This window comes from Mauremys mutica, chromosome 8, assembly GCF_020497125.1.
Source record: "Mauremys mutica isolate MM-2020 ecotype Southern chromosome 8, ASM2049712v1, whole genome shotgun sequence".
In the NCBI taxonomy this organism is placed as follows: domain Eukaryota; kingdom Metazoa; phylum Chordata; order Testudines; family Geoemydidae; genus Mauremys; species Mauremys mutica.
Genome location: NC_059079.1, coordinates 110796566 through 110820992, shown reverse-complemented (window position 1 = coordinate 110820992; position 24427 = coordinate 110796566). Strand labels below are relative to the sequence as shown.

The 24427-nt window shown below is 48.3% G+C and overlaps 1 protein-coding gene and 1 long non-coding RNA gene across 2 annotated transcripts in view; one reads left to right on the top strand and one right to left on the bottom strand.

Annotated features, from left to right (window-relative positions):
* LOC123375471 overlaps nucleotides 1-24427 on the bottom strand; it is a 73251-nt gene that overhangs the window by 9450 nt on the left and 39374 nt on the right. Inside the window, exon 3 of the long non-coding RNA XR_006581465.1 lies at nucleotides 1904-1990. This is a non-coding gene — a long non-coding RNA (uncharacterized LOC123375471). The remainder of the gene's footprint in view (nucleotides 1-1903; nucleotides 1991-24427) is intronic.
* On the top strand, nucleotides 11604-23495 carry GFRA3 (GDNF family receptor alpha 3). Its single transcript, XM_045026364.1, has 8 exons — nucleotides 11604-11798; nucleotides 15729-16001; nucleotides 16873-16965; nucleotides 18733-19078; nucleotides 19157-19266; nucleotides 21159-21293; nucleotides 22613-22743; nucleotides 23072-23495. The coding sequence occupies exons 1-8, from the start codon at nucleotides 11756-11758 to the stop codon at nucleotides 23207-23209; spliced, it is 1269 nt and encodes a 422-aa protein (XP_044882299.1). The 5' UTR covers nucleotides 11604-11755; the 3' UTR covers nucleotides 23210-23495.

Genomic DNA, 24427 nt, shown 5'->3' with positions numbered 1-24427 from the left:
TTTAGGTCAGCTGGGCCAGCTATTAGATTGTAGAAGGTGTAACAGAAAATAGGCATGAATTCTGACAGAGCCCAATCCTTCCCCCATACACTGGAAATCAAGCATTTGATATATGCTCATGGGAGTGTTTAAAGGCCTTAAGTGAAAACACATCTGGGCATGTTAGAAGTGACTGGGAATCAGGCTTCCTGGGTTTTATTCCCAACTCTGTCATCAGAGACTCACTGTGTAACCATGGGCCAGTCATGTCTCTGTTCCTCACTTTAGCCATTTGTAAAATGAAGATAATATTGACCTAACAGTGGCTCCCTTGCTGTGTGGGATTATGGACGTGTGCAGAGCTAGTTCTATACAAAGTGGACTGAAGGAGTCATTAGCCTCCCTCTCCTGAGATCTGGCTGGCAGCTGGCTAAACACCTTTAGAAAAAGATTGTGGAGGTGCTATTTATTGATGGCTATGTAGCGAACAAGACACCTTTTCAGCCGAGGCCAGCAGCTTTGGAAGGTCCTATACAGGAGCTAGGTGTTAGTATTTCCCATGAAATAACAAGGAGTCCTTGTGGCACCTTAAAATTTGTTAGTCTCTAAGGTGTCCCCTCGTTGTTTTTGCTGATACAGACTAACATGGCTACTCCTCTGAAACCTGTTTCCCATGAGGGACTCTTGCCTTCTAATCTGAGCTGCCAAAGGACATGAATATCCAGAATCACATATAAAACAAAAATGACAGAGACCAACCTGATTACAGAGAGCATGTAGGTGTGAGCAGGCGGTGGGTGGCTTAGCAGTGGTTGTGCAGCCTCCTGCATGCATGGGGCTGAGATGCAGTCCCTATGATTGACAAACACTTTGTTTTCTTTGGCTGGTGCTTCTCAGTAGTAAGAACCAAAACCATACAACTTCTCCAAGGGGCAGACAACTATAAAATACAAGCCTGCTGCCACAGTGAGATACATGCTGTGGCCCTGGCTCTTGGCTCAGACAAAGAGTGAGAGAATCTGGTTGGGGAGGAGTTAGAAGCTGGTCAAAGAAGAGGGAGTCCTATTCACATGGGACTCGGGGGTTTAGCAGAAGGAGGTGAGGTAGTTGTTACTGTGCATCTGCTCCCTGTTCTGTGCCAGGAGCAGGCATGTATATTACCCTGACATTGCTTTGCAGCAGTTTCCCCCAGCTCTGTAGTGGGGGAGGGGAGGGCATCACACAAGTGGGATTATGCAGAAGAGATACTTTCAAGGAGGGAGTTACTGGAGAGTAACCTCTCTGAGCTCTTTATGGACAGAGCCGAGGAAGAGTGATGGGTTTGTGGTTATGGGTATGAAGTGAGACTCTGGAACTGGGGGGAGGGATAGCTCAGTGGTTTGAGCATTGGCCTGCTAAACCCAGGGTTGTGAGTTCAATCCTTGAGGAGGCCACTTAGGGATCTGGGGCAAAAATTGGTCCTGCTAGTGAAGGCAGGGGGCTGGACTAGATGACCTTTCAAGATCCCTTCCAGTTCTAGGAGATTGGTATATCTCCAATTATTACCTATTACCTTTTAATTCCTGGCCTTGCCATAAACTTCCTCTGTGACTTTGGGCAAGTCACTTTGTGTTTCTCTCTACAATAGGAACAATAGCACTGCTCTGCCTCAGAGGGGGTTGAGAGCTTAAATACATTAATAGTCTAAGGCATTCAGCTCCTACAGTGATAAGGAATGAGCCCTGCCACACGGGGTGCTGATAGGACAGTACGGAGATGTAATCCACCAATGTGGCTGGGAAAGGTCCAGCTCAGAACACAGAAATTTTTGTGTTTTTTGAAGTTTTGGATCTATGAGATCCCAGAATAGCACTAAATTCCACAGGAAGGATGTTTACTTAAAGCTTTGAATAAAACAAAATATCCATAAAGGATACTCACTCACCTGCCAGGCCCTGAGGTCATGCATCTGCTTCCCCTGCATAAGCTGCTGACACTACTTATCCCCAAATCAGTCAGGACCTGTCAAACCCTGTCAAGAGCGATGGAGAAAACATGAGCCATAGGAATGAGGCTAAAAGCTGGGGAAATCAGATCAGGGTTTACAGTTTACAATTTCTGCAGCTGCTTCAGTAGGCCAAAGGAGTAGAACGTGCAGAGGAATTGGAGAAACTGATCCCCAAGATATTACACATTAGAGTGGCAGGTGACCCCTAGGTCAGACCTGGCCTATAGGATTCCAAGTGGAAAAACTGGTGAAAGCCTGGTCCTGAGAGACTGGTAATTATCAGACTCTCTGAGCTTTGTGAAAAGGCTGAAGTACTGCCTGCAGAGCAAGGAAAAGGGAAAATACCAAACAAGCTGTAGTGTGTGTCACAGGGTCCCAAGCATGGGCACTGAAATGCTTTGAAAGCTGAGATCTGGCTGCTTTCCTGTTATACCTGCCCAAACAACTCACTCTGCAGCTAGAAATGCCATCTTAGGGGAGTGGTGGATTCTCCATCATTTAGAGTCTTTCCCTCAAGACTGAATATCTTTCTAAAAACATGGTCTTTCTCAACCACAAGATACAGGCTGGATGCAGAAGACACTGGGCAATGTTCTCTGCCCTGTGTGAGGCAGGGAGCTCTGAGCCTTCTGGCCGCAAATTCTATGACTCTGTGATTACTGTGTCACAGAAGGTGCTGTACTAATTTGACAAATGTAGCAGAGTTATAGTTTAAAAAAATTCCCCAAAAAGACGAATATGAGACCTCACATCTCTCTGCTATTAAATCTTTGTTGAGAAGAAGAGGAAAGTGCGGTATTTGTCTGAACTGCAGGGTTTGACCTGAAATAGTGACATTCTACTGCACTTAGTTTTATTTAGTATTTTACCATTACTTATTATTTGTATTGCTGTAGTGTCTAGGGACTCTAATCATGGACCATGGCCCCATTGTGCTAGGGGCTGTACAAACTCAAAACAGAAGGACAGTACCTCCCCTTAGTAGTTTACAATCTAAGTATCAGACAAGAGGCAACAGATGGATACAAACAGATGGGGGAGTACAAGTAAATAACGAGACAATATTGATGATAGGCGGTGGTCACAGCACACCAGCAGCCTAACTTTACAATTTCAAGGCATTGTATAATTATTAAGCTAACTAATTAACCCCTCCAGCCGCACTGTGAAGTAAGTATGTTTTTCCTTACTTTATAAATGAGGAGACCAAGGCAGGGGGATGAAGTGACCTGCCCAAGTCCACATATCAAACCAGTAGTAGAATAATCAGGATTATCGCTCAGGGGTTCCTGACTCCTGACCCCATGCTCAGATACTCAGACAACGACTCTGATATAGACTGAAGAAAGGATGGGTACTTCAAGGTGCTGTAGTCAGTGTGGATCCCACAGTATCGTGCTCATGCATGCCAGACTAGATTATTTTCACTAGCAATGTCTGTGGGAGCCACACATGTGCCCTTAGCCTCCCTGTGCTCCTATACAAAGACAGAAAGAGCAAGGCACCCATGGTGCTCCCTCAGTTTCCATGCAGTTCAAAGCCCATGCAGCTCAGGGCCCTGAAAGCAGGGATGGAGGATGGGTTGTGGGATCCACACTGATAACATCTCGAAGTAGCTGTTTCTTCTCTGAGTATGTGTCACTATGGATCCCGGTGGGTGACCAGCAAGCAGTACCCTCTTCCATATGGTGGGTATGAGAAGTATCAGTCATACTACTCAAAGAAGGATTGAAGCACTGCTCTTCCAAACTTGGTGTCTGCCTCAGTTGCCAAGTCAAGTATGTAATGTTTAACAAACAGCAGTAGATTACTCCACAGGGCTACCTTACAAACCTCAATGGTTGACACCTTTCTGAAGCATGCTGACCATGTCTCCTCTGCTCCGGTGAGTGTACTTTGGTGTCCAGAGGGGCAGGCTTGCCAGACAGCTGGTAACAGGTGGAGATTAACTGCATAATCCACTTGAAGAGTCTCTGTGAGGAGATTGTCTGTCCTATTGATAGACCTGGTATGTCTACAAAGCAATGAGGAGAGAGACAAAGGGGTGTAGTCCTGTCTAGAAAGTAAAGAAGCGCTCTGGAAATGTCTCACGTGTGAAGGTTCTTTTCTTCTGGAGAAGAATGAGGTTTCAGAAGGAAGAATGGTGGGGTGATTGACTTATTCATGGGGAATCCTGAGTCTACTTTGTTAATGAACTTGGAGTGTGGTCTCATCACTTTGTCCCTGTGAAATTATGTGTATGATGGCACTCTCACTACATTTACGTGCTGACATAATGGCAACGAAGAAGACCATCTTGCTGGTAAGGTGGTATAAAGAACATTTGGATAGAGGTTTGAAGGAAGCCTCTATGAGACACAAAAGGGTCACATATAGGTCCCAGATGGGTGTGACGAAGTGGGAATTTTTTGTAATATTTTTAATTAATCCTATGGGATTCACACCTCAGTTTCCCTCTATAGTTTGCAGTGCTACACATTGGGGGAAGGTTAAATCTGCCTTTGGTTTGCAGCACATGAGATGTAAGTGTTGCCTTGCTGTCTATGCAGTGAGAGTCATTAAGGAAGTGGCTGGAACCTGCTGAAAGTGACCCATATCAATGCAAGATCTGAGACAATGGGAAGCCCTAATGACCGGAACATTCACACCCAGCAACCTAGATGAAGGAGATCCCCTCTCCCATCCTCCCACTCCCAAACCTCACAGCAGGGAAGCTGAACACATTCCCAGCTCTAGAACAAAGGACTGAGACATGGCAGGCAGGGGACAAAGAGTTGGCTTCTGGAAGAAGCTGGCTGCTTTCACCTGGGACAGACAAAGCGTCAGAAGAAAGAACAGGAGTACTTGTGGCACCTTAGAGATTAACAAATTTATTTGAGCATAAGCTTTCATGGGCTACAGCCCACTTCATCAGATGCATAGAATGGAACATACAGTAAGAAGATATATATACATACAGAGAACATGAAGAGGTAGAAGTTGCCACACCAACTCTAAGAGGCTAATTCATTAAGATGAGTTATTATCAGCAGGAGAAAAAAATTTTTTTTGTAGTGATAAGAGATAACTACAAAAAATTTTTTGTAGTGATAGAGCCTGAATAGAGTCCACTACAGCATGGCTAGTGGATTATGCTGGCTTGGCCACATGGAGTATGTTTTAACCTTAATTTTCTATGCTAACCTAAACACTTCCAATCCTGTGTTCCAGTAGACTAATAAATCCTACTCTGTTTTGAAAACGCTGCCTGGAGTCACTGCAAATACTTGCTGGGTGCATTAGTCCCTGAAAAGCATACAAGTCTCTAACTAGAAATCTATCTCAATTGGACTGGCTGGGCAGAGCTAACAGCATGAAGCAGAAATGCTGGAGCTTGGAGGCTCAGTCTTATAGGCAGAGAGGCTGCATTACCTACCCTGAAGGAAGACTGAGACCCTTTGAGGGTCTGGCACACTGAAGTGGGTCCTCCAAGAGACTGTTTAAAAGCTGGGGCATAGCTACTGTCCTGTTGATCCATGACAGGGTGCGTGATAGAGGGCAGACATGATCTGGAAAAATCAGTTTCACACATACAGAATGGGAAGAGACTGTCTAGGAAGGAGTATGGCAGAAAGGGATCTAGGGGTTATAGTGGACCACAAGCTAAATATGAGTCAACAGGGTGATGCTGTTGCAAAAAAAGCAAACGTGATTCTGGGATGCATTAACAGGTGTGTTGTGAGCAAGACATGAGAAGTCATTCTTCCGCTCTACTCTGCGCTGGTTAGGCCTCAACTGGAGTATTGTGTCCAGTTCTGGGCACCGCATTTCAAAAAAGATGTGGAGAAATTGGAGAGGGTCCAGAGAAGAGCAACAAGAATGATTAAAGGTCTTGAGAACATGACCTATGAAGGAAGGCTGAAAGAATTGGGTTTGTTTAGTTTGGAAAAGAGAAGACTGAGAGGGGACATGATAGCGGTTTTCAGGTATCTAAAAGGGTGTCATAAGGAGGAGGGAGAAAACTTGTTCATCTTAGCCTCTAAGGATAGAACAAGCAGCAATGGGCTTAAACTGCAGCAAGGGAGGTTTAGGTTGGACATTAGGAAAAAGTTCCTAACTGTCAGGGTGGTTAAACACTGGAATAAACTGCCTAGGGAGGTTGTGGAATCTCCATCTCTGGAGATATTTAAGAGTAGGTTAGATAAATGTCTATCAGGGATGGTCTAGACAGTATTTGGTCCTGCCATGAGGGCAGGGGACTGGACTCGATGACCCCTCGAGGTCCCTTCCAGTCCTAGAATCTGTGAACCTATGAAAAAGGCCCTTGGTAAATCTTGACACTGTAGGGTGTGAGTAAATGGAATGTGATTGAGCTGCCACATGATGGATTGATATTGCTGCTCTGCGGACCTTTAGAGAGAGAAATGCCAGTCCCGACTGTTTCTGAAGCAGCACGTAATCCAGGATCCTTGGGATCTGAGCTTCAACTGGATTTACATTGGTTTCGGTCACCCATATGGCAAACCTCTTCCATTTCACGGACCAGATCCTCCAAGTGGAAGCTTTCCTCCTCTGCATAAGAATTTCATGCACTTGTCTAGAGTGCTCCCATTCAGTGATGTTCATTCAGCCAGCATCCAACCCATCACGTGCAGTGACTGTGGGTCCCAATGCAGCAGGACCGGCTCCAGGCACCAGCATTCCAAGCTAGTGCTTGGGGCAGCATTCTGCAAGGGGCGGCAGTCCCTGTTGTTTTGCCCCCAAGCAGCACGCCAAATTGCCGCTGCAGAGGGCGGGGGCAGTCCATGTGCCCTTAGGGCGGCAGGCGCATTTCCGCGGTGGCGGCAGTTCAGCAGCAGCTTCTATGTTTAGCTGTCTGCAGCGGCTTCAGCTAAACATAGAAGCTGCCGCCAAATTGCCACCGCAGCGGAAATGCGCCTGCCTCCCTAAGGGCACATGGACTGCCCCTGCCGCCCGCAGGGGCAATTCAGCGCGCTGCTTGGGGCAGCGAAAACTGTAGAGCTGGCCCTGCAATGCAGTACTTGAATCTGAGACACTGTATCCAGGCAAGAGGGAAGGCAAATGGGAGGTTGGCTGCACAGCTGCCAGTGGCATAGGTCTGACAGTCAAAACTGCTTTGACCAGTATGGGGCTATCATGAGAACAGTAGCTTCCCTTGTCCCATCCGCTCTTGGATATATCTTGGGGATGAGAGGGATTGATGGGAAGGCACAGAGAAGACCTTGAGACCACTGAAGGAGAAAAACATCCAATGAGATCCTGAGATCATTCCCTTCACCCCACACACCGAGCAGAAGATTTTAGTGTTCTCCGTGGTGGTGAAATCACCAGAATATCAGGTCCAATGGAGTCACTCCATGTTGGTGACCTATTCCCAGAGCTCAGTGGTTTCCAGGCGCAGTGGGACAAGCAAGCACCTCCTTGTTTGTTGATACAGTGCCTCATCAATGTATTTTCCAACAGGATCTGCACTACAGAGTTCCATAGAAGAGGTAGGAATGCTATACAGGCCAATCCGATGGACCTCAGCTCTAGGTTGTCCATGTGCAACTTCAGATTGTATGGAGATAATACTCCTTGCATTTGGAGGTGAAGCAAGTAGGTGCCCCAAACTGTCTCTCATGGGTCCATAATAAGCACCATTGCTGAGGAGGAGGTTAAGAAAGGCACTCCCTTCCCCATATTCAATGGTGCTAGCCACCAGATAAGTTCTTGTAGGACTTTGGGTGGTACCATGACCAATCTGTTCATATAGTGCTTGGCTGAGTACACTGTCCTCAGCGCCGGCTCTAACATTTTTGGCGCCCCAAGCAAAACCAAGGAGCGCCGCCCCCTCCTAGCGTCACACCGAGCAAGGCCCCGCCCCCGAGCGGCGCCACGCCCAGTCCCCACCCTGAGCGACGCGTCGCCCAAGCCCCGCCCCCGGAGTGTCACGCCGGGCAAAGCCCCGCCCCTGAGCGTCACCCAAGCCCCGCCCCCCACGCGGCGCCCCGCCCAGTCCCCACCCTGAGCGTCGCATCGCCAAAGTCCCCGCCCCCCGAGTGTCGCGTCTTGCCGCCCAAGTCCCCGCCGCAGCCGAGCACCGCCCAAGTCCCCGTCCCCCCAAAACGGCACCACCTCCTAAGCCCCGCCTCCCCCCAGCGCCGCCTGGCCAAACAAAAACAAAAACAAACCCCGAGTGCCGCCCCCTCCCAAGGTGCCGCCCCAAGCACGTGCTTGGTAGGCTGGTGCCTGGAGCCGGCCCTGACTGTCCTTTGTCCATGTTGTAATGCCCACAGACTAAGTCTATCAAGCAGCATCACATAGTAATCCCATGCGTCTCCTGACCATACTGGACAGTCTTGCCATTTTGTTGTATACAAGAAATTGAAGGGACGTTGAGCGCCTATGAATTCTGTAATTTGTGATGGTGAGAGATGATTTTTCATAGTTCACCAGGAGCCCTAGCTGAAAGAACAGGGAGAAGATTCCGTCTAGAACTCTCTTGGTCTCATCCTGGCCTTACCCTGATCAGCCAGTCATCCAAGTACAGATACAAGTGAAGTCCCTGTTTTCTTATCTGTCCTACTGCCAAGCACTTAGTGAATACTCTCAGTGTTGTGGAAAGTCCAAAGGGCAGAAGCCTGTATTGGTAATGACTGGACCAACCGTGAATCTGAGGTACTTCTTGTGGGTTTTGTGGATGACAATATGGAAATATGTATCCGGAAAGTCAAGAGCCAGGACCCAGTCTTGAGCTTGGAGCAATGAAATAACAGAAGCAAGCATTACCACCCTGAATCTGAGGTGACACAATTATTTGTTGAGTCTCCTCACTTAAAGTGCAAGTGCGCTCACTGTCTCACACTTCTTCACACACACACACACACACACACACACACACACACACACACAGAGTCTCTCTCACAGAGACTGGCTCTCACACCCACATACACTCTGCATCTCATGAGTCACAGTCCCCCAGCACAAATTGTCACACACACACATAGTCTCACGTTCCCCAACACACACTCTGTCACACAGTTCCCCAACACACAGTCACACACACTGTCTGTCTCTCTGGCTCTCTCATACGTACTGGTTCGCTCTCTCTCTCTCTCTCTCTCACACACACACACACACTCTTGTATTATTGTTGTTGTTATTACTGCTTGGTACTTCCTGTCAAAATGCTCGTGGTGAGCCAGGAGTGGCTGGGGCTGCAGGAGGGCCCTGGGCTCTGGCAAGATGCAGCCCCCATGTGACAGTGTGAAGCCTGCCTTGAGCCACTGCCGGTGTGTGTCAGCAATGGGGGGGCGGTTCTGGGGGGTCTGCGGGCGAGGGTGGTGGCTGTGCCCCCTCGACACACTGGGGTCAGCGGCACCGGCTGGGGACTGCCTTCAGCAGAGCATAGGGGAACCAGTTTAATAATACTGCGTAGGGCCCCATAAATCCTAAGGATGGCCCTGGCCAGCCTTTCCCAAAAAAGTCTAGTTTTGAGGACCTAAAAAGGGAAATGATGGATGGAACAGCCCAACATCTTGTCCATGAATTAAGCGTATTTCCACCAGACACAATTTGAGTTTATTAATTTCCAGTTCCAATCTTCTTGTTTACCAGGCATAATCTTAACACAATCCTTGAGTTACATCAGGAGGCCTTTTTGTCTGGACTAATTCAGTCCATCTGTCTCACTTTTGCAGCTTTTCCTATCACCATTTCTTGTTATCGGTTACTGTGACATTTTATTAACTTTAATTAACTTTTGCAGTTAGGGTGACCAGATGTCCCGATTTTATAGGGACGGTCCCAATTTTTGGGTCTTTTTCTTATATAGGCTCCTATAACCCCCTCCCCCCTCGTCCCGATTTTTCACATTTGCTGTCTGGTCACCCTATTTGCGGTTGAGCTCACAATTAAAGTAAATTTGTAGGCCCAATTATTACAACAAAAAGAATTGTGCCCTGTATGGACCTCTTCTATGACTCCTGGACGGAGCAACAAGGCCACTTCCTAAAACTGTACATGTCTTAATATTATAAAAATTACAAATTGAAGGATTTCTGCCTTAACCATCTGTTGATGCAGAGCAGGGAGAGAAGTCAGTGCAGCTGCCATCAGAATGTACAACAGTGGCACGAAGCTTTCGGAGTTGGTGCCAGATAAGATATTACAATTTTACTTTTGTTTTAGATTAAACAAAACATTAAGAAAAACCTTTTAATAAGAAACCAAACCCAGAACTTAGAAGAAGAAGAAGAAACTCTGAAAACTGAGCTTCCTGCCTTAGAATATTCAGAGAAGTGAAGCCCAGTACTTACAAGCCAAAACAGAATTCCAGAGGAAAACAAAAGATGATGTTATGTGAAGTAGCCAGTTTGGGTCCTTCCACTTGCAGGGTTAAAGGTCACTTTTTTGTTGGATATTAACATTAAATACAATAAATGTTTTTTAAATGTTGGGAAACAATTCTTTGCTGGACATATTAACTAACCCATTGACTTGAAACCTGTATTTAAGAATGATACATACTGAACTGAATCAATAAGCAAGCTATATTATTCTAAAACAACAGTTTTTACAACAAATTCTTTGTACTTTCAGAATGGGAGCTACATTCTCTAGCCTTGCCTGTGCAACCAATATTATTTGCTACTGACAGTTTGTGTTTTCTGGAACAAATGCTGAACTTGGTGTGTCTTTGGTTACACTGCAGTTAAACCTGTTCAGTTCTGTTTAGCTACAGTCATTGTCAGCAACCAGAAATTTCCGAAGTGTAGACAAAGTATCTGTCTGCTTTTTCTGCATATCAGAATTAAACTGCTGTTGTGTTGGGAAGAATCAGTGAAATGGCAGCTCAATGCACAGTTCGGGGGACAGTGAGACATGGATCAGGATGTCTAAAAACTTCACACAAATCCTTTAAAAACATATTATTTCTTAAACACATCTATAGCTACGGTGGGTGCTGTGACTAGTCACTGCAGCTTTCCTTTCAGATGGGTTGCACTCCTACCTGTTAGTGCACTTTGGACCCAGGCAATTTCCTGTCAGAAAGAAAATGAGGGGAGAGCTGCACTGACTAGTAAATGACCCTAATCTACCTTTATTACAAATAATTTCCACAAATAGGCTGGAAGCAGAGTGAGAATCAAGGGGTACCTTGGGCGCTTCACTATCTTGACTACCAGCCCCATTCCCAGTCCTTGTCTTTCCCACAACTCCCCCCCCCCAACACGCCCGCCGGCCCCCAGGCCTCAAAAGGCTGTTTCACCCCAGTGACTTTTTCCTCTCTCTTTAATCACAGTCGGGTGAGAGGTGTGGGACCCATCACTGCCCGGCTGCACTGAGTGAGAGGCAGGACACCGAGTCCCTGCTGCATGTTGCTCTGGGCACAGGTGTTTGACCTGGTTTCCGTGGCCCGTTACTTTGCCGAGGGCAGAGCCCCTCGCCCATCCAGCTGTGACACATGCAGCTCCACAGACACGGTTAGAAAACCTCAGGCGCAGACCCAGCGCCACAGACAAGGCTGCGCACGTGCGGACACCCAGAGCAGCTGCCGCTGCGAGACGCCCGGGCCCAGCTGCGCGGCAGAGGCTGGCGGCTGGGCAGGGGGCAGAGCCCGCCCGCCGCGCTGGGGGGAGGAGGCTGCAGTCAGCTGGGGGAGCGCAGCAGGGGGCGGCCCAGTCCCGCTCAGCACTCGGACAGCGCAGAGCCGGGAGGCGCCTGCCCAGCGGAGCCGAGCCGAGCCCCGGCCGAGAGGGGCATGTGAGCGCCCGGACGGACCTTCCGCGCCTGCCCGGCTCCAGCATGGGGCTCCCTCTGCTGCTGGGGCTGCTCCTCTGCCGAGCCGGTAACTGCCGGGGACTCGCCGGGCTGGGGCTCCGCGGGGGCGGGCTCTGCGCCCGGGGGCGGCCGGTCCGAGAACTTACCGACTCCGGCGCGGAGCCAGCCGCGGGGCATCGCTAGCGGGGCTCGGAGCGTGGCGGGGCCGAGCGGCTCCGGCCGCGATTTGCCTCTCCTCCGCCTCGCTTCTCTGCGCCCGCCCGGGCGGGCTGCTGGTGCCCGGGGGAGGGACCCTCCCGCCCGGCCCCTGGCTGTGCTGGGCCGGGCCGGGCCCGGCTCCGCCCGGCCGCCCCGCTGCGCGTGCTGCAGCCCAGGGGCTCGGCGCAGCCAGCGCAGGTGAGTGCGGACGGCTGCGCGGGAGCGGAGCGCGCTTGGGGACTGCCGGGTCTTTGTTTTGTCCAGATAAGCGAAGGGCGGGGGCGTCCCAGCTCTGCCCGAAGCCAGCATGAGAAACGCTCCCGCGGGGCTCGCGCCTTTCGGGGACGGTTTTTATACCGGGTTAACGATCCTGCTTTGAACCAGTGCCGGTAACGTGTCCCGGCGCCGTGGCGCAGAACTGCTCGAAGGTTACCTGCCCATGTGCACGTTAACTCCCGGTAACTGTGTTCACACGAGCGGTGGTTTCGGTTAAACAAATCACAGCCCTTAATTCAGTCCAAAACCCGAGAGTGGAGCCGGCTCTGTATCTGTTTGCGGAAGCCACGGTGAAGAGTTTCGGGCGGGATTTGCTGCTCCATGCTGGTCACTCGCAGTTACGGCCAGGACAAAGTTTTCGGTGCCAAAAGGAGCAGAAAGGGCTGGACTGTATGTTCCGGCGCTCTGAGCAGGTGTTTCGTGGCCGATTTACAGCAGAGCAACCCAGACATTCCTTTTTTGTAGCCAAGTTGTCGCACTCCTAAGGACGCTGCAGCCAAGCCATTTATTTGAGGCCGTGGTAGCTGAAGTTTGTTCACCGAAAGTGAACTTTGCATTAGCAGGGGGTTTATTCAGGCAGATGCGGAGGCTGGTGTTTTTTTATTTACCTTAGGGCCAGGGAGTAGCTAGCATCTCTCAAGCAGGCACCAGGTTCCTTCACAGGCCACCCGAAAGGGCTGCTAGGGCAGTAAAGCTCAGAAGCAATCGCTATTTGCTCTTGGAGTTGACCTGCATGTGGGAGTGCTTGAGTTAGCACCCAGATGTTGCTAATGTTCCCTTTCGTGGTCGGAGGCACCTATCTACATGTTTTGTCGTCTTCTACAGCAGAGGGTCAACGTTGCAGTGATCAAAGCAGGTTCCAGGTTTTGCCCCCAGTTTAATGATGTTTTGTAACCATTTAAAGCTCATGGGGAAGACTCAATTGGAGGGAAAGTAAATGATAAATTCCCCCAAAGCAGCAGGTGCCCAAAAGCTGCAAACAGCCCCAAAGTGGCTGCCCAGGCTCATTCTTTGTAGCCAAGACAAACTCATTGGATTTCCTTGGGTCCAATAATTACCATAAGAACCAATTTTACAGAAGTTTGTGTTCCTGGAACCAAAATATAAACCACAAATATGGGAGTTACTCAAAGTAAAAAGACTCCTCATGGGTCTGAAGCTGGCCCCTGAGGAGCCAGGGCTGGGAGAAAGAGACACTTCCTATCTCCCACTACTACTGCCAAGATAAGAGGAAGAGGCAGATCTGAAAGGAGACAACAGAAGGTGGAGGTGGCTGCAGCCTCTTTTCAGGAGTCATTGGGACCTGCAACATCACCATTGGTGCCACATGTTCTCACACAATCTATTTTGCTGGTAGCCAAACCAATAGCTAGCACGTGTTCTGGGTGAGTGAAGTAATATCTTTTACTGGACGAATTTCTGCTGATGAGAGCTCTGTAAACTCGAAAGCTTGTCTCTCTGACCAACAGAAGTTGGTCCTATAAAAGGTATTATCTACCTTGTCTCTCTAATATCTTGGGACCGACACAGCTACAACAACACTGAATGAAAGATGAACTGTCATACGGGGAAGACTTTTTGATGGTGCTTACAATGCAATCCATTTGATTGCCATGTGTTGTTCATGGATTTCTGTCCCTCTTTGGCTAATTCTCAACTGTGTTTGTGTTTACTAAAGAAAGGGTTTTCTGCTCCCAAACCATTGTTTTCTTCAGCATAATCTTGGGGAGAAGACTGAATGCCGCATTTGTGGCACCATAATCACGACAGTCTGTAATTTCATAAACACATAGCAGGAGGTGGAATGAGGGAGAGAATAAAACACCTGTCCTTTTGTCCTAATATTTGATTCGTTATTGTTTGTGCATCAATTATATATAAAAATCAAGGAATCTCAAAAGTGAAGGTCACCCACATCACTTCACTGGACATTGATATGAATAACAAGAACACCCAGAGTTTAATAAAATATAAAAAAAAAATTAGAAAAAATATAAAATCTCATGTTGCAGGGTTTATACCAATGTCTAGCTGTTAGAAGATAGAAGTCAGATTATCCCCACATCTGCCTACTGTGGGGTTTCTTGCACCTTCCAGAAGTTATTACAGATATTGGAACACAGTTTGGCTGTTGGGAATTTGCATTGTTTGCAGCAGCATCAGATTTTGAACAGATTTGTCATTTGTATTATGGTACTATCTAGAGATCCCAACCAAAATCAAAGCCCCATTATGCTAAGCATGGTGGCAAACAGATATAGTGAGAGACAGTCACTGCACCAAAGAGCTTACATCACCACATTTTCTCTACATCACTGCTAGGCTAATGGCAAAGCAGGATCAGCTGTTGCAATTGCCAAGAAACTACTAAAAAGGCATAGCAGAATGATAGAGACTCATGGGCAGCATGACTAGAAAAATTAGAAGGCCTGGGCAGCAGTCCAGCATGGCATCACATGTCATGCAACCAGACTCTACTGCCTACAGCAAATAAACTTTTGAAGCCAGCAACAGTGGAAAAGGTGACAGAACAAATTAAACAGTGGTGACAGCAAATAGTATGAGAGGTGCCAAAGATCTTCCTGAACTCGAGACAGTACAACCAGCACCCTAATGACAAAAATAAGATGGAGGCCCAGGACAGGTATCCAAAGAGCAGCACCAAGACTATACATGGTGGAAGTACAAGGACAACTCTACCACCACAACCATTGTATCCTAAGAACAACCAAGGAACAACTGTCCTCAAGAGATGGCCCACATAGATTCACACATAGGAGCTACAGTAGAAACTGACAATGACAGTGTAATGAATTCCCACTAGTGACCCTGAGAAGGAGACATTGCCAGTTAATCAACCTGCACAAAAATCTCCAGAAGAAAAACACCAACAGATGGAAGGGACTTCAAATAATACCCCTCTAAGTGGAAGAGCCCTAAAGTTGCCAAATTTAAAGACTCCTACATTGTTAATCCAATAATTTAAATTAACATCCATTATAGGAAGACAGATATATTACAAGTGTCCTATACAAAAAATGTATATATACTGATATATTTCTAGTTAATATTAAGGGTACCATTTATTACCGTAAGAATATGTAGCATTGTTCATAAGTGTCGTAGGTTCTATATAGTTGTTGTTCTGTACTGCAAATGGCTTTTTAAATGCAGTTCTTAATACCTAGTTCCAGGCTGTGTCAGTAGGGACAGCACAGTCTCAGAGGGGATGAGCACCCCTTACACACCACTCCCAGAAGCACAGCACCCTAAGCACCATGCTGGGGCACTGGGGTCACTGCTGACTCAGAGAGGAGAACTCACACTACTCCCTGCAGCACCTGAGTTTTCCTTGGGGATCTCCTGTCCCATGTAAGTACGGAACAAGCCCTGATCCTGATCAGGTTTGGAATATTGCAAGCCACCCATAGGAGGTTTTTTTTAAGAAGCTGGCAAATGGCTTTGTATATAATCTCTTGCTATCCCTGGTACAGAAACAATTGTTGTGTGGCTCTCTGAACAGGAGGCCTCCTTGCTCTGCCAAGGGACTGCATAGCAGCTGAGAAGATTTGCCTCATGGACCCTGCCTGCAATGCCACCTACCAGGCCCTGGAAAACTGCTCCCTTGATAAGACACATTTCCTCCCTCTGAGTCCTGATGCCAGAGCAAGGTGCTGGGATGCAAAGCTAGACCTCAGAAGCAGCCCTTTACTGCATTGCAAGTGTCACCGCCGCATGAGGAGACAGAAGCACTGCCTGCGCATCTACTGGACTGTTCACTCCAGCTTCACACACGGTGAGATGGAATCATTGTTTATACGTTATCTAGTAATTACACAAACCTATGTACTATTAATACACACCCCAACAAGGGCAGGAGAGGGGTTCAGTGGAGAATTCTGCCACAGCTCACTCTCCAATCCTGGAGGTGGTTGCTGGAGAATCACATCACACGGGCTCCCACCTCCTGGGGAAGAGGAGTTACTGGTGCTTTACAATAAATGTTTAAGAAATTAATATAATAAACAAAGTTTGGACACAGATTTCATATTTGGTTTAAAACTTATGACATGAGGTGGTGAGTTTATGTTCATGAAACACTTCTGGGGCTGGACCCTCTGGCTAACCAAGAGGACTACAGAGGGTCAGAGAGAGGGGAGGGGTGAGAAGGGAGGTTACACTGCAACCTAAAGAAACAGAAAGTTGCTTTTGTCCAGCAGTGAGCAAGGGATTAATTAAATTGAGAAAAACAATGTTATCCTGAAAGCTGCTGTGTCACTGCTTTACTGTAAAAAGCTTCTGCCTAAAACTTTCCCCCGCCCCTGCTATCATTTTAAAGAGACAGTGCACATATCATCATGAATGCTGAGACTGAAAAGGAACAAATGAAAACTAGATCTAATCCTGGACACAGAGAAGCCAATGAATGACTCCTATGTCAAAGCTGCTTAGTAACACACCAGTATCTCTGATAGGTCTAGGGCCATGGTTTGCTCTTGCTGGCTCTGCCTGGTTCTTGAGTAAAGCAGTGTGTTTCTGGATGAACTCCAGTCCTGTGGGTACAACCAGATATGTTTTGCATGTGCATGAAAGTCTCTAAAAGAGAAACTGGTTCCAGTGTGTTCCCCCCCACCCCCATCCCTGAATGTGTGTCTCACTTTGCCTAGGTTATTTCAATTTGGAGACTTCTCCTTATGAGGATCCAGCAAATGAAGAACCCTGGAAGATTGACTACAACAAGCTGGCAGCTTTGGTTTCAGGTAGGGATCATGACAGGTACACATTTCCCCCTTTTTCTTCCTTTCTCAGGGGACACCTACTGGGCTGAAGATTATTAAGAGGAAAAATATTTTGAGGCAATACCCCCATTAAAACTGGGCAGTGGAATATTGGCTCCAGAGGACCTGAGATGGACAGGTGGAGCTTTTGGTGTTAGCATGTCAGAGAGTGGGGTGGCTCCGTAGATCGCACTGCGTGTAAGCGAAGCTATCCAAAAGGTAACTGGTTAGAAGAGATTAAGGGGTCAGAGTCAGAAGAGTGGAATGCATCAAGGAAAGCCCAACAAGGAAACAAGTCTAACAATTTCTATTTTGTAAATAATCCAGATATTTTTTAAACTATTAAGATACAATAAATATTGGCATTTTCTCCATTATTTTTATTTTCCTTTAGCTTGTTTAGAAAAATCAAAAGTTTAGTTAACACACAGGGGAGATTCCCTCTCTGTTGGACAATATCCATTTATTCCAAAAAGCATTACCAGACAGAAAAAATCTTCCCTATGCTTTGATATTTTCTGCACTTCAACTTCTCTGTAAGACATCCCAACTAACAAGAAAAGATACATTACTAAAAATGCACCTACCTCTGATTTAGTACCTCCTATGGCCTGCCCATATCATGGAGGATAGATCCATCAATGGCTATTAGCCAGGAGGGGCAGGAATGGTGTCCCTAGCCTCTGTTAGCAAGAAGCTGGGAATGGGTGACGGGATGAATCACTTGATGATTACCTGTTCTGTTCATTCCCTCTGAAGCACCTGGCATTGGCCACTGTTGGCAGACAGGATACTGGGCTAGATGGACCTTTATTCTGACCCAGTATGGCTGTTCTTATGTAAAGTGTTTCCTGAGTTGCCTTCTAGTTTGTAAGTTTAACTCAGAACAATTAGGAATATTTATGACCAGAGAGATAATTTTACAATGTATGTTACTTATGGTGCTTCACAATTTTTTCCAGTCAACTGCTAGAATGTCAGTGGCAGAAACCAACATATGTGCCATTCAGTTTACTGCTCTTTACATCATACATATCTTTCACTGCTGTCCTCAAAAGGAGTGTGTGTCAGGATATGGCTTTATTTCACTGAGCAATTATTTTTATTTGTTCAAATAATGGAATTGAATCAATCTCATGAAAGCTATATCAATAACTTTTTTGTCATTGTTGCCAACAAAGCCCTGAACTCTTTTCATAGACCTTTATGTTCAACTGATGTTCACCACCACCACTTTACATAACCTTAAACATAATCTTTTTTCCTTATCACTGTCCTCTTCACTAGCAGGACAAATGTTTGAAAACTGTTTACCTCGGCCCAGAACCAGGTTTAAATTCTGTTTTCAGACACTGTTCCCCAGCAGTCATAGAAGAAGGAGAGTAACTCCTCCTGCTCCATAAGGCAGTGAGTGAGCCATAACAGACATAGGTGTGAGCCTGTGAAGCACAAACACTCCTCGCCTCCCTTCCCCCCTGCCTGCAAACCACATTCCAAAGAGCAAGGCTAGTTCAGGTGTCCTCACCCGCTGGGACTAGGCCTGAATCACACTAGCACAGAGCAGAGTCAACTTTCCTGATGCCCTTCCTGTTTTCCTGTGAATCCCTGCTGAGTGATCACTAAATTGCAGTGTAACAGAGGATGGTAGCCTGCCCACTCCCAGGGGCTGCAGGAGCCTGCAGCTCCTCCTGCTCACACCTGAAATTTCCTCTGGGATTTACTGTCCCTGGGTTTCTGTTGGCTTTTCAGGTTCACATCTAGCAGGGGACAGCGCAAATCCCTGCCTGAAAGCAACTCACTTCTGCAGTCTGAATAAGAAATGTGTCCATCTGCGCACATATTATGCCTCCAGCTGCACCAAGGGGGCAGAGTCTGGAGACACCTGTGACCAGCGTAAGTGCCACAAAAGGCTACGACAGTTCTTTGAGAAGGTCCCTGAGGATTTCACCAAGAGGCTCCTGTTCTGTCCATGTCAAGATGAGCTCTGTGGGGAGCGACGCCGGAAAACCATTGTCCCTGAGTGCTCCTTCCAGGACAGCATCAAACCCAACTGCCTCCTTCTTTTGGACTCCTGTATCAAAGACCATATCTGCAAGTAGGTCTGTCAGCAAGAGGCATTACCCCAGTTAAAAGAGCAGTCCTCACTCTGATGCTCTTCTTCTTCTTCCTACAGATCCCGACTGGCTGATTTCCAACAGAACTGTCAGCCTGCAGGCATGTCCCCAGATGGCTGTTCTCAGCACAACCAAGCTGCGTGCCTGAAGGCTTACATGGGGATGATTGGTAAGTGGTGACCAAAGGGGGACATAAGAAGGCTTGATGAGGAGCATGCTCTCAGGCATAGGTGGGGATGGGGGAAGCGACAGGAGGGTGTGCCTGAAGGTGTATGGAGCTGAGGACTGGCGAGGTCCATGCCCTGATCTTATCTGAGCTTAAGGTCATGGTATTGAAGACACTTGAGCCTGGCCTATGTTGGTGTGTTCCCTGCCCCAGTGTAGACACAGCCTAAAGAGGAATTCAGTTAGCATCCATAACACCTATGCCACCTACAAGGCCAGAGACTATATATTTTCCAATTCTCCCTCCATTGACGAGATAGCAGCATCACCCCCATGTCCCTTACAGGTCATTTACATACCAAATCTATGTTGCTTCTTATAAAGGTGCTTATCCTGCAGTGCCTGAGCAGCAGAGCCCTGCCCACCTGTGTGATATAGCCACTCCTGACACTCCAGCCACTGGACGTTTTACAGCCATTTTGTCCTTTTACTATCCACATGAACATCCATTCTCAGGGTCCCAGGTTGCAGATACCTTAAACCCTGTATTCCCTCATGGTTTGGCTGCCTGAGCCCTGATGGGACATTGTTGGTGACATATCCAGCAAAAGCCTTCATAGAGGCCACAGGGGCACTGCCAAATTCGTGGGATTTAAGATATCCCCGGTCACACCTGGTTGTGGCCAAACTGGCACGGCATCCCAAGGTTCACTCCCTGTGACAGCTGTAATAGACATGAATCTGCTAACAATGAAGCTATATACACCCTATAGCTGTATAGGGATGAGTGGGCACTTTAACTGCATTTCCAGACTATCCTTGTTTGTAAAGTCTTCATTGTGTTAACATGGTCACTGAACTGTATCGCATAGCCAGGCTGCAGCTGCACAGTGTTTATCTGGGAACAGGCCGTAGGCCGTCAGTTTGTTGGCAGGGGTAACTGGAAGTTATGGCAGAAGAGCCTATCACTGCCACATCTCAGTGCTCCTGTTTCTGGAGAGGGGCAGGAGTGTCTCTGCACTTGGCTGCACATCTTCTCATTTACAGCTTTCTTCCCATAGGCAGTAATCAGTGTGCTTCATTGTTAGGACCACTTGGTGGGGTGTAGCAGGCTCCCTGGCCCCTCCTGCACCCGACTCCTCAAGTACCCCAGACAGCATGCGCCTCAGCACAGAGGGCTCCCTGCCCCCCAGACAGCATGCGCCTCAGCGCAGAGGGCTCCCTGCCCCCCAGACAGCATGCGCCTCAGCGCAGAGGGTTCCCTGCCCCCCAGACTGCATGCGCCTCAGCGCAGAGGGTTCCCTGCCCCCCAGACAGCATGCGCCTCAGCGCAGAGGGCTCCCTGCCCCCCAGACAGCATGCGCCTCAGCGCAGAGGGCTCCCTGCCCCCCAGACAGCATGCGCCTCAGTGCAGAGGGCTCCCTGCCCCCCAGACTGCATGCGCCTCAGTGCAGAGGGCTCCCTGCCCCCCAGACAGCATGCACCTCAGTGCAGAGGGCTCCCTGCCCCCCAGACTGCATGCACCTCAGTGCAGAGGGCTCCCTGCCCCCCAGACTGCATGCGCCTCAGCGCAGAGGGCGCCCAGCTCCCGCTCCCTGGGCAGGTGTGCCTCGGCGCATTTATGTTTAAAGATAATTTGTGATGCATTGAAAGTAATACATGCAAACATCATTTAGCTACAGTACATAGAAACTGCCCAGAGAATGGGCCTCCCTAGCCTGCAGCATGTCCAGGGGACTCTAGAGGCACAGAGCATGAGTGTGAAGGCCATGGTGTGATGCCCTGGTTAGAGGCCGTGGCTGGTACTCACTGGCTCAGAGGGTTACTGCACCCAGCCCACCTGAACACTTTCATACAAACAAATCCTGATTCTCATTTCTTGGGGAATGGGGACAGGTACAGCCATGACACCAAACTATGTTGGTAACTCCAGCACGGAGGTTTCGCTATGGTGTACCTGTGAGAACAGTGGCAACCAGCAGGAGGAGTGTGACCAGATACGCAGCATGTTCATTAGCAACAAATGCCTCAGTAAGTGCTATACAACAAGCAACTTGGGACACAGATTCAGCATAATTAAGTTCAAACCTCTTGTTGTTTTCCAGGTCCTACATCACACAGCCCCTGCCTACAGCTCCAACCTGCTCTCCTTTGGCGTTTCCCTACCCTCTCTACTCCACCACTAGCATCAGCCTAGATACTCCCTTTCTCTGCTCTTACAGGCATCTCTGAACTTTCTTCCACATTACACCTTATCCCCAGATCTGTTCACAAAGTCATTTATCTGGCCACATTCAGCCCCTCCCAGAGACTCACTTCTGCAGTCTCACCTATAATAAGTGAGGGGGTAGGAAAGGTTAAGAGAGAAAACCAGCATCACACTATATCCATGGCTTACTGAATAACCACATGATCTCACTGCCATCATCTTGTCGTTCTTCACCCTCATTCACTGGACAGAGCCTGGGATTCCAGCAAAGAATCCTGTGGCACCTTATAGACTAACAGACGTTTTGCAGCATGAGCTTTCGTGGGTGAATACCCACTTCTTCGGATGCAAGCCTAAGGTGCCACAGGATTCTTTGCTGCTTCTACAGAACCAGACTAACACGGCTACCCCTCTGATACTGGGATTCCAGGTGTCTCTGTGAGACACTTAATGCAGTCCTGGGTGCTCAAAAAATAAATAGTAATTTGACCCATCACAGCTTGGCACAGACCATATCACTGGGCCAGCAGCTCAGCAATAGCTCTCAAATCCTGCTGGCTGAGATTGGGTAAAACCCAACTGTGAGTGGTAGCTGTTTCCAGAGCCCCTATTCCCTTTATCCATCTCTGGCATCCCAGCAATGGGCTTTATTAAAATTTAAATATTTTATGACTGCAAAAGCTTCCAGAGGGCATCAAATAAAGAAACCAGCATCACTATATAATTGTTTAATATTAATGTATTTTCTATGTATATAGTACTATATAGAGAAATCTCACACCAATAGAACAGCCCAGCCCACTCACACTGCCTACCTCAGACACACTCTAACTCTGACACACCCCTGTAGGATGACAGAAAATAGAGGTGGAAAAACCCCATTCAGACCAATCCACTGCACCCCAGATACCATGCGAGATTAGTCCCTGCATCTGTTCCGTGGTACTTTGTACAGACACACATAACACTCCCCACAGTAATATGCCACTGCATACAGTATTTACACTCCCCAAAGCAAAATCACCCTTACGAGCCCCAACATGTGAGCTTCCCAACATAGCCTGTTGCGGGAGGACTATATTCCAAGGTGAGCGAATGAGGAAAGCACCTTCTTAGACATTTGTTTGACTTCTACCTGCAGAAAATACAATTCAGTCTCAGATGCATCTGAGCCAGGCAACTCTGGAGGGGCAGGAAGGATTGTTTTACATGCCTTCCCTGAGCTTCCAGGGGGACAGCACCAACACTTCTCTTGCTTCAGAAATGTGCCAGGTATGAATTCCTTTTCTACCTTCACAAAGCAGGCAGTAAAGTGGCATAGAGAAAGTAACTAGCATCAGAGAAACAAGAAGCTCTGGGCACCTGAAGGAGGGAGCTGTGTATGTATCAGAACCACAGAAAAGTACCCTCTTTCCATCACTATTCTAGTTGCTCTGTCCCATAGGTTAGCAGAGGGGCCAGTGTGTAGGGGCGAGAGCCATGTTACTTGGCATGGTAGGTTCCCAAATCCTCAGTGCTAATCTCAGAATGGGAGATCCTGCAGCCAGGGGCCAGAGTGAATTCGATCCAATTTGAATTAATTTCTCCCTTTCCCTTCCAGGTCACCAAGACAAAGACATGGCCAGACATCTCTGAATACAACAGCATGCCCATGGCCTCCTCTGTGTATTCTGGAGCTGGGGTTTCCTGGCCCCCAATGGCCCTGCTGCTGCTACTGCTTCTGCTCAGCCCACCTTAACTTGACACAACAGGCATTTGTCCCTTCCACATAATTCTCCTCACTCTGCACCCAGACATTGACCTACTAACTCACCCTTCGGGAACTGAGGAGGAACTGAACAATCTCACCCCGGAACAGGAAGGCCTGCATCCTTCTCCTAGGAGTGAGTCATTTCACTCAGCTCCTTCTGCAGCTAGAACTGCAGGGGCTGGTTGTCCAACACAATCTCCTCCCCCAACTCCTAGCACTGCAAGAGGAAGAGTAGCCAGATGGGAGACTTTAGGGCACTATTTTGTTTGTTTGTTTGTTTGTAAAAACAAAGCTAGTCAAAATTCTGTCCAAACAGCGTTTGCCTTTTGAATGAAGGAGAAGGAGAGGCTCCCGCAGGTACCTGCAGCACTCCTCCACCTGGCCAATTGGTGCTTTTCCTCTAGAGCAGAAAGCACCAGACTGGTGCCCCAGGGGGCAGAGACCTACCTCTATGGTATCCTGAGAGCAGAGCAGGGCAAACTGACCCATAAACTCTGTAAATACCAGCTCTGGGTTCTGTTCAGGATCCTTTTGATCATTTTTCAAATCCATTATTTTAAGCCTGTAAAAGAAAACTTCCCCAGAGCCAAAGCAAGGAATTTGGGCACTGGCCTCTGCTCTTGTCCCTTTCAGCCATCCATATCTTCCACTCTTAGTGCTAGCAGGAGATATAGCCTTGGATTTCAGCTCGATTTCTTCACTCAGTCCCATTAAACCTCAGGGCCGCCCAGAGGATTCAGGGGGCCTGGGGTCTTCGGCGGCGGGTCCGGGGGCGGAAGGACCCCCCGCCGCGGATCTTCGGGGCACTTCGGCGGCAGGTCCCAGGGCGGAAGGACCCCCCGCCGCCGAATTGCCACCGAAGACCCGGAGCGGAAGAAGCTCCGGGGGCCCGGGCTCTGCAAGAGTTTTCCGGGGCCCCCGGAGTGAGTGAAGGACCCCACTCCAGGGGCCCCGCAAAACTCTCATGGGGGCCCCTGCGAGGCCTGGGGCAAATTGCCCCACTTGCCCCGCCCCTCTGGGCGGCCCTGTTAAACCTTGTCCAGCATTCCATGACACTGCCTGGCTAGACCATGTTTTTCTAGGACAAGGCTTGTTCAGCTGTCCCCATCACAGCTCCCTAGAGACATACTGTGCTGATTTGCAGTGCAGAGACCTCAGGCAGCTTCAGTGACCTAGTGTCCCTTCACATACCCCTCTGCCCCCTCC